General features: G+C 42.0%; 1 protein-coding gene across 6 annotated transcripts in view; it reads left to right on the top strand.

The window, feature by feature from the left end:
• The window catches only part of LOC132406674 (P2Y purinoceptor 1-like), a 273,564-nt gene that overhangs the window by 219,152 nt on the left and 40,661 nt on the right, over positions 1–13,751 (top strand). For 2 of the 6 annotated variants that reach the window (XM_059992508.1, XM_059992519.1), the window contains 2 exons: positions 4,127–4,225; positions 6,928–11,458. In XM_059992508.1, coding sequence (XP_059848491.1) covers positions 4,184–4,225; positions 6,928–7,929 — 1,044 coding nt within the window. In that variant the 5' untranslated portion in view covers positions 4,127–4,183 and the 3' untranslated portion in view covers positions 7,930–11,458. The other 4 variants (XM_059992542.1, XM_059992527.1, XM_059992533.1 and 1 more) reach the window with 4 other exon arrangements.

Genomic DNA, 13,751 nt, shown 5'->3' with positions numbered 1-13,751 from the left:
AGTTTTTCTGGGGCAGAAGTTAGTGTTAGCACTTCTCTCCAGTTACATCTCCTCTTGACCCAATAGTTCTCTTGTCTCGTAGCAACCCTTTTTGGCTTGTTCCTTAAAGATTTAATTATAAACTTTCTTTGTCATATGTGCACTCAGTGACCACTTTATTAGGTACACTTGTCATGTATCTAATCAGCAACTCATTGCAAAAGAGCCTGCTGGCATGATCAACAAGTTCAGTTGTTGTTCAGATCAATGTTAGTTTGAAATGTGATCGAAGTGACTTTGAGCGTGGAATGATAGTTGGTGCTAGACAGGGTGGTTTGAGTATCTCAGAAACTGCTGATCTCCAGGGACTTACACACAAAAGAGACTCTAGAGTTTACAGAGAAATGGGGCAAGAAATGAAAAAAAAACTTCCAGTGAGTGTCAGTTCTGTGGGTGAAAATGCCTTGTTAATGAGAGAGGGGAGAGGAGAATGGCCAGACTGGTTCGAGCTGACAGGAAGGCGACAGTAACTCAAATAACCACATGTTACAATGTGGTGTGCAGAAGAGCATCTCTGAATGCACAACACATTAAACGAAGTGGACGGGCTACAGTAGCTGAATACCACAAACGAACACTCAGTACTTTATTAAGTACAGGAGAAACCTAATAAATTGGCCACTCTGTGTATTTCAAAAGATTCAGTGAAATGTGCCTTTACATTAAATCAAATCATTGTGCTGAGCAGCCTGCAAGTGTTGCTACACTTCAGGTGCCAATATGGCATGCCCACAACTCATTAATCCTAACACTACTTATATGCCTTTGGAATGTGGGAGGAAACCTACAGTATGTGGTCACGAAGAGAACATACAAAGCCCTTTAAAACAACAGTGGGAATCGAACCCTGATCTGTGATCTCTGACACTGTAAAGCAACTGTGCTAACTGCTATGCTGACATGACACCTTACCCTCATTCTGGGATTATTTTCTTTAGCCTTTCACTCTGTGACTAGTTTGCCTTTTATTTCTCCCCTGTTTACTACATCTCTGGTTCCTTTCACTTCAGACTAATAGTTTTTATCCTGAAAATGTAACCTGATTTCTATTGCTACTTAATCAGTTGAGTATTACCCGAGCTTGTTGTTAAATTTGTGGGTAAAAGGGAAAGATATAGCATTCCAGAATGTTTAGCAGAGACTTTAAAAGCAAATTGTTTTCCAATGGGTTTCAATTTATCTCAGAGGTGGAAGATAAGAGGTGGTGAAGGTCAGCAACTTTAAATTCCTCGGTGTTTTCATTCCAGAGCATCTGTCCTAGCCTAGCACAAGTGTGCAATTATGAAGAAAGCACAGCAGTGCCTCTTCTACCTTTGGGGTTTGCAGGGGCTGGGCCTGACATCCAAAACTTGGACAAACTTCTATAGACTAGCTGCATCCTAGCCTGGTATAGGAACAAAATGCCCTTGAATGGACAATCCTACAATAAGTAGTGGACAGAGCACAATCCATTAGGGGTAAAGCCCTCCCCACCACTGAGCACAATTACACAGCATCCATCATCAAGGACCCACCACCAGCTCTTTTCTTACTGCTGCCTTCAGGAAGAAGATACAGGAGCCACAGCACTCACACCACCAGGTTCAGAAACAATTATTACCCCTCAACCATCAGGCTCTTAAACCAGAGGGGATAACTCCACTCAACTTTCTCACAACCTATGAACTCACTTTCAAGTACCCTTCATCCCATGCACTTGATAATGATTTCTGATTTATATATTATTATTTTTTATTTCTTTTTGTAGTTGCACAGTGTGCTGTCTTTTGCACACTGGTTGGATGCCCAAGTTGGTGCAGTCTTTCATTGATTCTGTTATGGTTATTATTCTGTTGCTTTATTGGGTATGCCCACAGGAATGTGCATCTCAGGGTTGTATATGCTATCATATAAGTACACTGATAATAAATTTTCTTTGAACTTTGATTGTCTAGTCAAGTCAATTTTATTGTCCTGTGCACAAGTACAGTGAGGTTCAATATAATGAAACCTTGCTTCCAGCAGCATCACCGAATTGTCAGAATTGGACATGTACATAATAAATAAGTATAGAGAAAAAAACTGATTACAGTAAATATATATATATGTCTATTATGTAGTTGTTAAAGTAAGTAGTGCAAAAAAGTAGAAATTAAATTAAAAAGTAATGAAATAGTGTCATGGGTTCAGTGTCCATTCAGAAATTGGATAGCAGAGGGGAAGAAGCTGTTCTTGAATTATCGAGTATGTGCCTTCAGGCTTCTGTACCTCCTCCCTGATGGTAACAATGAGAAGAAGCAGGAATCAGTGTAGGCAAAGACAACAAACAAAATACCAATTGTAAATAAAATTATACCATACAATGGAGAAAATGATTGTGCAAATGCAGGACCTAATTGCCAACAAAAACAAAGGCACAATAAAAGGAAATTGGAATAAACAAAATAGAGTCCATTTTAGTGGAAAGTGGTCATAGTTTTGCTAAACTAATGATTAGGGTTGTTTCAGCTGGTTCAAGTACCAAATGTTGAAGGTGAGAAGCTGATCCAGAAACCGATGTTGTAGGACTTTAGTCTTCTGTATCTCCTGCCTGATGCTAACTCCGAGTAGATGGTATGAGTTGGGTGGTGGAGATCTTTGGTGATAGATGTTGCCTTCTTGAGGCAGCACTTTCCTATAGATCGTAGGAAAACATGTGCCCATGATATGTCCACTACTCTGTTTGTTTCAATTCAAATTGATGTTGTGGTAAAAGCAAAGTGCTAGAATTGTAAGTGTACTTAAAAACAAAAAGGATTGAAATGCTGTGGTAGAACTTTCATGTAGACGTTTGAATTTAGAACAATGGAGTACAGGAAGGAAATAGAAGCCCTAGTGACCTGATGTCATGATAGCAACCTTTCCTTCAATGTCAACAAAACAAAAGAGTTGGTCATTCAATTCAGGAAGGGGATGGGGTTGGTGTTGGTGTGGAGGGGGTGTGGTAATGCAGTGTGTATGCTCCTGTTTACATCAGCAGTTCTAAGAATTGAGAACTTCAAGTTCCCAAGTGAACTTTGCCAATAACCACATGGCCATCTTGGCGAAGAAACTACACCAACACATCTACTTCATCAGGATGCTACAGAAATTCAGCAATGTCCTCTTTGTCCCTCACCAATTTCTATAGACGCAGCACAGAAAATATCTTACCTGGATACATCAAAGATTGGTACAGCAACTACTCTGCCCATGACCACAAGATACTGCAGAGTCGAGGACTCAGCTCAGCACATCATGGAAAATAGTCTCCCCTCCATAAGTATTGTCGAAACTTTTCAGTGCCTCAGTAAATGAGATGACAAAATCAAAGAAACCATCTAAAAGCACATACCACCAGGCTCAAGGGCATCTTCTATCTGCTTTTATAAGATTATTAAAGATCCAGGATTCAAGACTGTTTAATGTTATTTCCAATACACAATTGTAAGGGAAAATGAAATAATTGTTACTCCAGATCTGATGCAGCACACAGAAATAACACAATAATAAAAGAAAACAAGAAAGCTTCTATACATAGGTTGATTATATGTCCATAAAGTGAAGCTAGGTACAGGAGTGCCTGTATGTAAAGCAGCTCTAATAGGAAATGATAAAGTAGTGATGGTTGGGGTTCTGGAGGGGTGGATTAGTGGGTGAGAGTGTTGGTCAGCCTTTTTGCTTGGGGAATGTAAATGTTTTTGAGCTTGGTGCTCCTGGTTGTGAAGGCTGTATAGCCTATTTCCTGATGGAAGTAGGACAAACAGTCCATGAGCAGGGTGGGTGGGATTCTTGATAATGTTACTGGCCCTTTTCCAGTAATTTTCTGTATATATGAGCAGCTTCCTGGCTTGATAAGATGGATTCTTGACCTCACGATCTACCTCGTTTTGGCTTGTTCACTTTCTCTTTAGCTGCAGCACTTTATTCTGCATTTTGTTATTGTTTCCCCCAGCACTAGCTCAATATACTGAAGTGATGAGATGACCTGTATGGACAGCAGGCAAAACAAGGTTTTCCTAAGACACAAAGTGCGTTTATTATCAAAGTGTGAATGTGGTATACAACCCTGAGATTTGTCTTCCCACAGACAGCCTCGAAACAAAGAAAGCCATGGAGCCCGTTCAAAGAAAACATCAAACCCCCAATGCACAAAAAAGAAAGAACAAATCCTGGAAACGGCAAAAATGTGAGCAAAAACTACAGAATGTTAAACATCAAACCAGAGAGATATTAACTCTCTCAGTACACCTGGCAATAATAATATGAAGCACACCGTATGAGGAAAGGCTGAGCGAGCTACAGCTTTTCTCTTTGAAGCCAAGGAAGATGAGAGGTGACAGATAGAGGTGTACAAGATGAAAAGAGGCACTGATCAAATGGACAGCCAGCAACTTCTTCCCAGGGCAGAAATAGACATCATTTCCAAAGTTGGAGGAAATGCTGGGGTGGGGGGGATTTTGGAGGTAGATTTTTATTACACAGAGAATGGTAATTGGGTGGACCATACTGCTAGCGGTGATAGTGGAGGCAGTTGCATTATAGACATTTAAGAGACTCATAGCCACATAAATGAAATTCATGTGAAGGGTTGCGTGTGAGGGAAAGATTACATTGACCTTGGAATAATTTAATTTAATTGACTTTATTTCTTACATCCTGATAGAGATGTACAAGGTAATGAGAGGCATTGAACGTGTGGATGGTCAGAGGCTTTTCCCCAAGGCTGAAATGGCTAGCTCAAGAGGGTATAGTTTTAAGGTGTTTGAAAGTAGGTACAGAGGAGATGTCAGGGGTAAGTTTTTTTTATGCAGAGAGTGGTGAGTGCATGGAATGGGCTGCCGGTGGTGATGGTGGAGGTGGAAATGATAGGGTCTTTTAAGAGGCTCCTGGATGGCTACATGGAGCTTAGAAAAATAGAGGACTATGGGTAAAGCCTAGGTAGTTCCAAGGTAAGGACATATTTGGCACAGCTTTGTGGGCCAAAGGGCCTGTATTGTGCTGTATGTTTTCTATGTTTCTATGATTTGAGGGCCCATACCAAACTTACTCAACTGTCTGAGGTGAAAAAGGCGTTGTTGACCCTTTTTCACCACACAACTGGTGTGTACAGACCACATGAGGCCCTTGGTGATATGGATATTGAGGTTGGCACATTACGGACTAGGAGGGGGCCTGCCTGTACTGTGCTGTGCTGTTCTAAGTTCTCTGTTCTATGTTCTAAGACATTTTATCAATTTACCATACAAGAATTAGCATATCCAATTACAGACATCCCACCCTGCAAAAACTCATTTCAGGGAGGTAGCACCACCATTTCATAGAGGTAGTACCCCTGCCCCCCGCAACCCCATGTTCCCCCTCCCCTCCCCGGTCAACCTCTGTGGTGAAGTACATATACCTGTCTGGACACGCCCCCCCCCCCCCCACCGCCTGCTGCTCCTGTGGCTCCTCCCACAGACCCCGGTATAAAGGTGATTGGGGACACCGCCCTGGCCTCAGTCTCCAGGATGCAGTGTGGTGGTCAATTGCTGCTTGTTCTTTCTTCCAGTCAATGAAAGCCGATATCTCGCCTCACGTCTCCAAGAGTTATTGATGGTGCATCAACCTCCAAGGGTGAAGGTGTATATAATACTTTGTTTAGTGATTTTTTTATTCTATTACAACTTTAAGCAAATCTACAGGGAGCTTGGCCTCATCATGTAGGACATCAATAGCAGCCAGCCAGCTTGCTTAAATAATGTTAGCTATGCTAATGAATGAATGACACCTGTTAAACTCACCTCAACATGTCTTTTACAGACATTTAACCCACCATGGGCAATAGAAAAGTCACTGTTGCAAACAGTGCAGTAAGCAACACTGTCATGATTTTTTACCCCTATTAGGCAGGGGTACACTTTAGTGTAGTCTGGGGTGAAGTACATTTTATATTTTCTTTATTTGGAACACTCTGCCATGGTGCAGCAGGACAACTAAACTGAACTGATGGACAATGAAAGGGAGAGAGAGAGGTCGACTGTAAAGCCCGCCCACAGAGAAAACTGATTGGTCTACTTAGCACAAAGAGAGACCAATCAGGATGCTCCCTCTCATTCTCACTCTTCCTCTTCCTCTCCTTCTCAGAAAAAATGATTTCCAGGATATTGTATATAATTTGCAGGCATCAGGGAGCCGCTATCAATATGCGGGAGACTCTCGGAACTTCCGGGAGAGATGAGACGTCTGCAATTAAGGGTGTTGCCAGCTCAAGAGCTTAAAGGGTGACTGAATCTCTAGAAATGAAAAATCTACACTCAGTGGCAAGTTTATTAAATACCTCCTGTACCTAATGAAGAGCCCACTGAGGGTATGTTCATGATCTGCTGCTGCTGCTATAGACTATCCACTTAAAGGCTCAAAGTGTTGTGTATTCAGAGATGCCCTTCTGCACTCCACTGTTTTAATGCTTGGCTTTGTGAGATACTGTCACCTTCCTGTCAGCTTGAACCAGTCTGGCCATCCTCCTCTGACCTCTCTCATTAACAAGGAATTTTTTCTCACGGAACTGCTGCTCATTGGCTGTTTATTTTCTTTCTTGCACCATTCTCCTTTAAACTTTTCAGCCTGTTCTGTGTGAAAATCCCAGGAAGTGAGCAGTTTCTGAGATACTCAAACCACCATATCTGGCATCAGTAATCATTCTGGAGTCAAATTCAGTTAGATCACGTTTCCTCTCCATTCTGATGTTTGCTTTGAACAACAACTGAACCTCTTGACCGTGTCTGCATGCTTTTACGGATTGACTTGCTGCCACATGTTTGGCTAATTAGATACTTGCATGAACGAGCAGGTGTACAGGTATAGTTAATAAAGTGGCCACTAAGTGTAAATCTTTCTTTGCTGTTGCAGATGTTCTTACTTTTGGAAGGACGGCTTGAGCAGAGAGACGAGCTCTGCAAAGTCGACAAGGACTTTGAGACATACTACCTGCCCATCATTTACATCATCGTCTTTGTCACTGGCTTCATCGGCAACGGTGTTGCCCTCTGGATGTTCATATTCCACATGCGACCTTGGAGCAGCATCACCATCTACATGTTCAACCTCGTCCTGGCTGATCTCTTCTACATCTTCTCCCTGCCCATTCTGATCTTTTACTATCTGAAGGCAAGCGACTGGATGTTTGGTGAGGTCCTATGCAAGCTGCTGCGGTTTATATTCTACGTCAACTTGTACAGTGGCATCTTGTTCCTGACCTGCATTAGCGTCCATAGGTACACGGGGGTTGTCCATCCCATGAAGTCACTGGGCAAGCTGAACAAGAGGTTGTCAACTGTTGTTTGTGTGTGTGTGTGGATTGTTGTGGTGGCAGGCATCTCCCCAATACTTTACTTCTCCAGAACACACCTGCACACCAGTGGTACAAGCAATTCCACACCACAACAAGACGCTAATCATACGGTTTGTTATGACACGACATCACAGGAACTCCTTCACACGTACTTCATCTACAGCATGAATATCAGCTTCTTCGGATTCTGTGTCCCCTTCGCCATCATCCTGGTCTGCAATGGTTTCATCGTGAAGGCGCTGATACGTAACAAGATGAACTCTCCCTCCCGGAGCAGGTCTGTGCGTCTGGTCATCATTGTGTTACTGGTCTTTGCCATCTCCTACCTGCCCTTCCACGTGATGAAGAATCTAAACCTTCGGTCCAGACTTTATTACCAAGGGATAGACACATGCGCGTGGAATAAAATGGTGTATGCCATGTACCAAGTGACCAGGGGTCTTGCCAGTCTCAACAGCAGTTTGGACCCCATCCTGTACTTTCTGGCTGGTGACAACTTCAGGAAAAGATTTCCTAATGCAGCTTTTAGAATGACTCTTCGGAATGAGACCATTGTGTAGGAATTTTCTGGACATGATGGTTCAGTCATAGGATGGAGGTGAACCTATAACCAGTATTAGTACCCAGTGGCAACCTTCTTACGCACACCTGTATACTGTTCATTAATGCAAATATCTAATCAGGCAATTATGTGGCAGCAAGCCAAAGCTTTAAGGTATGCAGACGTAGTCAAGATGTTCAGTTGTTGTTTAAATCAAACATCAGAATGGGGAAGAAATGTGATCTAAATGCTCCACTTCAAGGTTTGATGTGTTGTGTGTTCTGAGTTGCTCTTCTGCACACCACTGTTGTAACGCATATCAACTTGAACCATTCTGCCCATTCACCTCTGACCTCTGTCAGAAGGAAGTTTTCATCCACAGAGCTGTCGCTCACTGGATTTTTTAAAATTTCTCACACCATTCTCTGTGAAGTTGCTATTTCTAGGAATATGGTTCTTGGGAAACCGAAAAGAATGAAGGTAGCTGTCACCTAGACCAGATGGTATACACCCTGGGGTTCTGAAAATGGTGGCTGAAAAAATCGTGGAGGCCTTAGGTAATGATTTTTCAATTGATTCTGTAATGGTTCCAGAGGAAAGGAAAATTGCAAATGTCACTCCACGAAGGGAGGAAGGCAGAAGAAAGGAAATTATAGGCTAGTTAGTGATGTTGGAGTCGATTGCAAAGTATGTGGTGCGGGGTACTTGGAGGCATATGATAAAATAGCCTGTAGTCAGCATGGTTGCCTTTAAGGGAAAATCTTGCCTGACAAATCTGTTGGAATTTTTTAAAGAAATAGCAAACAAGACAGACAAAGTGAATGTTGTTTACTTGGATTTTCAAAGGCATTTCACAAGTTGCTACACATGAGGCTGCTTGACAGGTTAAGAGTCCACAGTATAACAGGAAATATACTGGCATGGACAGAGCATTGGCTGATTGGCAGGAGGAAAAGAGTGCAAATAAAGGGAGCCTTTTCTGAGTTGGCTGCCAGTGACCATAGGGTCTGTGTTAGGACCTGCTTCTTTTTACGTTATAGATCAATGATTTGGATGACAGAATTGATGGTTTTGTGACCAAATTTCTGACTATATGAAGATAGGTGGAGGGGCAGGTAGTTTTTGAGGAAGTAGAGAAGCTACAGAAGGACATTGGCAGATTAGGAGAAAAAACAAAAAAGTAGCAGATGGAATAGAGTATCAGGCAGTGTATGGTCATGTACTTTGGTAGAATAAATAAATGCATAGATTATCTTACAAATGGAGAGGAAAGTCAAATATCTGAAGTGCAGTGGGACTTAGACATCCCTGTGCAAGATTCCCTAAAGATTAATTTGGTTGAGCTGGTGGAGAGGAAAGTAAACACGATGTTAGCATTCATTTTGAGAGGTTCAGAATACGAAATGGAATGCTGAGGCTTTACAAAGCACTGCTGCGGCCTCATTTGGAGTATTGAGAGCAGCTTTGGGCCCCTTACCTAAGAAAGGATGTGCCGACATTGGAGGCAGCTGAAAGGAACTTTATAAAAATGATTCAGGGATTGAAAGGCTTGTCAGATGAGGAGCATTTGGTGAATCTGGGCCACTGTTTACTGGAATTCAGAAGAATGAGGGGTGACCTCATTGAAACTTAGCGAATGCTAAAAGGCTGTAATAGAGTGGATATGGAGAGGATTTTCCAATGGTAGGGGAGACCAGAGGACACAGCCTCAGAACAGAGGGGTATCTTTTTATAATGGGGATGAAGAGGAGTTTCTTTAGCCAGAGAGTAGTGAATCTGTGGAGGCCAATTCTTTGCATATATTTAAGGCAGAGGTTGATAGATTCCTGACTGGTCAGGACATGAAAGGATTCAGGGAAAAGGCAGGAGACTGGGGCTGAGAGGAAGAGTGGATCAGCCATGATGAAATGGCAGATCAGACTTGATGGGCCAAATTGCCTAATTCTGCTCCAATATTTGCTTATCTTATGGTCTAGACTCCAGAAGCTGGTGTACATGACAAACCAAGAAGGTCAGCAGTTTCTGAGATACTCAAAACACCGTGCCTGGTACATTCAATCATTCTACTGTCAAAGTCACTTAGTTCACATTTCTTCCCCATTGATAATATGTAACTGTTAACTGCATGGATTGCTACTGTGGAGACTGGTTACTGATTGGAACTCCTTCAATGGAACCAGATTCCTGTGTTCCACGTAATATCTGGTTACTGTTCTGGTGGCACATAGTTACTACACTGTGTTCCAGTAAAGGATGCTTGTTAATGATCTATTTACCACACATGGAACCTAGTTGTCCACTTTGTCCATGGTTACTGCTCAGCACTCCATAATCTAACTTTTCCACAGCACATTGGGGGGAAGAGTGTCATGTCACACCACAACTTTAATGGTGAGCAAGCACATAGATAACTGCAGATGGACTGAAGAGAAAAACTAACGGAGTCTCTAACCAAATTGCACACTCAAACCGATATTACTTTTCAGATACTGTAAAGAATTATTGTTCCTCGGAGTAGTACAGTTAAAAGCAGGCAGATAGCACCACAGAGGTCTCAGCTGTACAGGGAATTTTGTCGTCAAGGGGCCTTCGGAAAAGAGTGATCATATCATGATGGAATTTTACTCTGAATGTGAAAACAATGTACTTTTAGAGTTCAAAACAAAACCATTGACTAGAATCCCAAAATAAATGTGAAGCTATGTGACGAGAGTTGTCCATAGTTGATTATAAGTATAAGTTGCAAAGTATGATGCTGAACAAGCGGATGTTACTGGGAGCACAAAAGATACAGCACATGCTGGAAATCCAGAGCAACACACACAAAATGCTGGAGGAACTCAGCAGGTCTTCAGCATACATGGAGAGGAATAAACAGTCAACGTTTCGGGCTGAGACCTTCATTGGGATGAGAAAGAAAGGACAAAGAGGTCTGACTAGGAAGGTGGGAGGAGGGGAAGGAGTACAAGCTGCCAAGTGGTAAGTGGAAACGGGTGAGGGGGAAAGTGAGAAGAGGTGACGAAATAAGAAGCTTAGTGGGGATAGGTGGAGGAGGTAAAGACCAGGAGAAAAAAGAAGAATCTTAGAGGAGAAGAGAGTAAACCATGGGATAAAGGGAAAGAAGAGGAGCACCGGAGGGAGGTGATGGGCAGGTGAGGAGAAAAGAAGGGAGTCAGAATGACAAAATGAAAAAGAGACAAGGGAGGAGAATGTGAGAAATTACTGGAAATCAATGTTCATGCCATCAGGATGGAATATGAGATGGTGCTCCTCCAACCTCAGAGTGGCTTCTTTGTGGCAGTTGAGTAGGACATGGACCAACATGTTGAAGTGGGAATAGGAAGTGAAATTAAAATGAGTAGCCACTAGCAACCCTGCCTATAGAGTGAAGGAGCTCAATGAATACCATAAGACCTAGGAGTTGAAGTAGGCCATTTGGCCATTTGTTCCTCCATTCCAATGTGGAATTGAGAGATTTTCCCTCTCAATCCCATTGTCCTGCTTACCACCATAACTTTTGATGCCGTGTCTAATCAACAAACTATCAACCTCCGTTTTAAATATACTCAATGACTTGACCTCCACAACCATCTGTGACAATGAATTCCACAGATTCACCACCCTTTGGCTAAAGAAATTCATCTCTTTCTAAGAGGACCGCTGTCTATTCTGAAACTGTCCTCTCTGGTCTTAGACTCTCACAGTATAGGAAACATCCTCTGAACATCCACTTTGTCTAGGCCTTTCATTGTCTGATAGATTTCAATGAGATCCCCCCCCCCCCCACCTCATTCATCTAAACTCCAGCAAGAACAGGCTCAGAGGCATCAAATATTCCTCATATGTAAATCCTTTCATTCCTGGAATTATTCTGGTGAATCTCCTCTGGATCCTTCCCAATGCCAGCTCATCTTTTCTTGGATAAGAGGCCCAAAACTGCTCACAATACTCCCAAGTGTGGTCTGACCAGTGCCTTATAAAGACTCAACATTACATCCTTGCTCTTATATTCTAGTCCTTTTGAAATGAATGCTAGCAATTCATTTGCCTTCCTGGCCACTGACTCAGCTTGTGAGTTAACTGTTAGGGAATCTTGCATGAGAATATTGCACCTCCCATTTTTAACATTTTCTTCTCACTTAGAAAATAGTCTACGTCTTTATTCCTTCTACCAAAGTGCAGGAAAATATAAGTGAGATTTTGGAGCCTTTTGGAATCCAGAAGAGGAATGAGAAATTGTCAAAGAAAGGCAAGATATATGCTGGTGGAAATCTGCGAGAATCTTTGGTGACATGTCAAATCTCCTCAAACTCAGATTCAAAGAAATTCAAAGTTCAAAGTAAATTTATTATCAAACTACATATATGTCACCATATACAACCCTGAGATTCATTTTCTTGTGGGTATTCACAGTAAATACAAAATACAATGGAAATCAATGAAAAACTTCACATCACAAGACAGGCAAATAACCAATGTGCAAAAGGCAACAAATTGTACAAATACAATAAATAAATAAATAAATATATATATATATATATATATATATCTCTCTCTCTCGAGAACATGAGATGAAGTGTCCTTGAGAGTAATTCCATAGGTTGTGGGAACAGTTCAGTGTTGGGATGAGTGAAGTTGAGAGGTTATTCCTTCAATAAACACTGTCAATCAACCAAAGTGTAAATGAAGTCAACTTATGCAAGTGAAAACAATAATACTGAGAACATGAGTTGCACAATCCTTGAAAATGAGCCTGCAGATCGTGGAATCAGTTCAGAGTTGTGTTGAGTGAAGTTATACACACTGGCTCAAGACCCAGATGGTTGAGAAGTAATAACTGTTCCTGAACCTGGTGGTGTGGGTCCTGAGGCTCCTGTTTGTCCTTCTTGATGGCAGCAGTGAGAAGAGAGCATGATATTGATGGCGGAGGTCCTTGATGATGGATGCTGCTTTCCTCCGACAGTGCTCCTTGGTGGGTAAGGATTTACCCGTGATAGACTGGGCTGCATCCACTACTTTTTGTATGTTTTTCCATACAGGGGCATTGGTGTTTCCATAACAGGCCGTGATGCAACCAGTCAATATACTGTCCACCGTACATCTCTATAAGTGTGTCAAAGTCTTAGGTGACAAGCAAAATTGAAGCATCAAGGTGAATGCAGAAGTTTGGAGATCATTTGGGTGCTTCAGTCTCTGAGAGGACTCCTGGAAGCAAAGGCAGCATGCTGGAAATTCATAGCAGGTAGGCTGTAGGACAGGGTGTGAGCTGATGTTCAACTCTATTTTGCTGATTAATGCTTCCATTGTTTGCCAATTAATGCAACGAGGGAGATTGAAAGATCGAGGCGAATGCTGAAAGTGAGCATTGGCTGCCTGCCTTTTGATCACTGAGAATTGCTCTGCTACGCTACCAGAGAGGGGAGAACCTGCTGCTGTTGCCCCAGGTTTCCCGTGTTTTGGATGGGGAGGTGGACTGTGACTTTTTTCAACTCTTATAGTTTTCTTTTGTATTCTGTATTTTTCACCCAATCTTTCTCTTTTTTTTTTGTACAGGGGGGGTTGAAGTGCCTGGTCCAGTTTTGTTCACTTTTTTGTGTGGATGAGGGGTGATTTGGGGGTTGATGATTGTGCTACCTTTTGTTTCTCCCTTGGTTTCATGGCTATGCAGAGAACAAGAATTTCAAAATTGCATACTTTGATAATAAATGAACCTTTGAACATGCTGAATCTTCACAAACATCTATGGAAGAAGAGGCACTGGTGTACTTTCTTTTTAATGACACATACGTGCTGGGCCCAGGACAGATCCTCTAAAAAAATAACCGAGAAATTTAAAGTTGC

The sequence above is a fragment of the Hypanus sabinus genome, chromosome 2 (genome assembly GCF_030144855.1).
Source record: "Hypanus sabinus isolate sHypSab1 chromosome 2, sHypSab1.hap1, whole genome shotgun sequence".
Classification (NCBI taxonomy): Eukaryota; Metazoa; Chordata; class Chondrichthyes; order Myliobatiformes; family Dasyatidae; genus Hypanus; species Hypanus sabinus.
The sequence above is the reverse complement of the archived record's forward strand: the minus strand, read 5'-3'. Positions and strand labels throughout refer to the sequence as shown.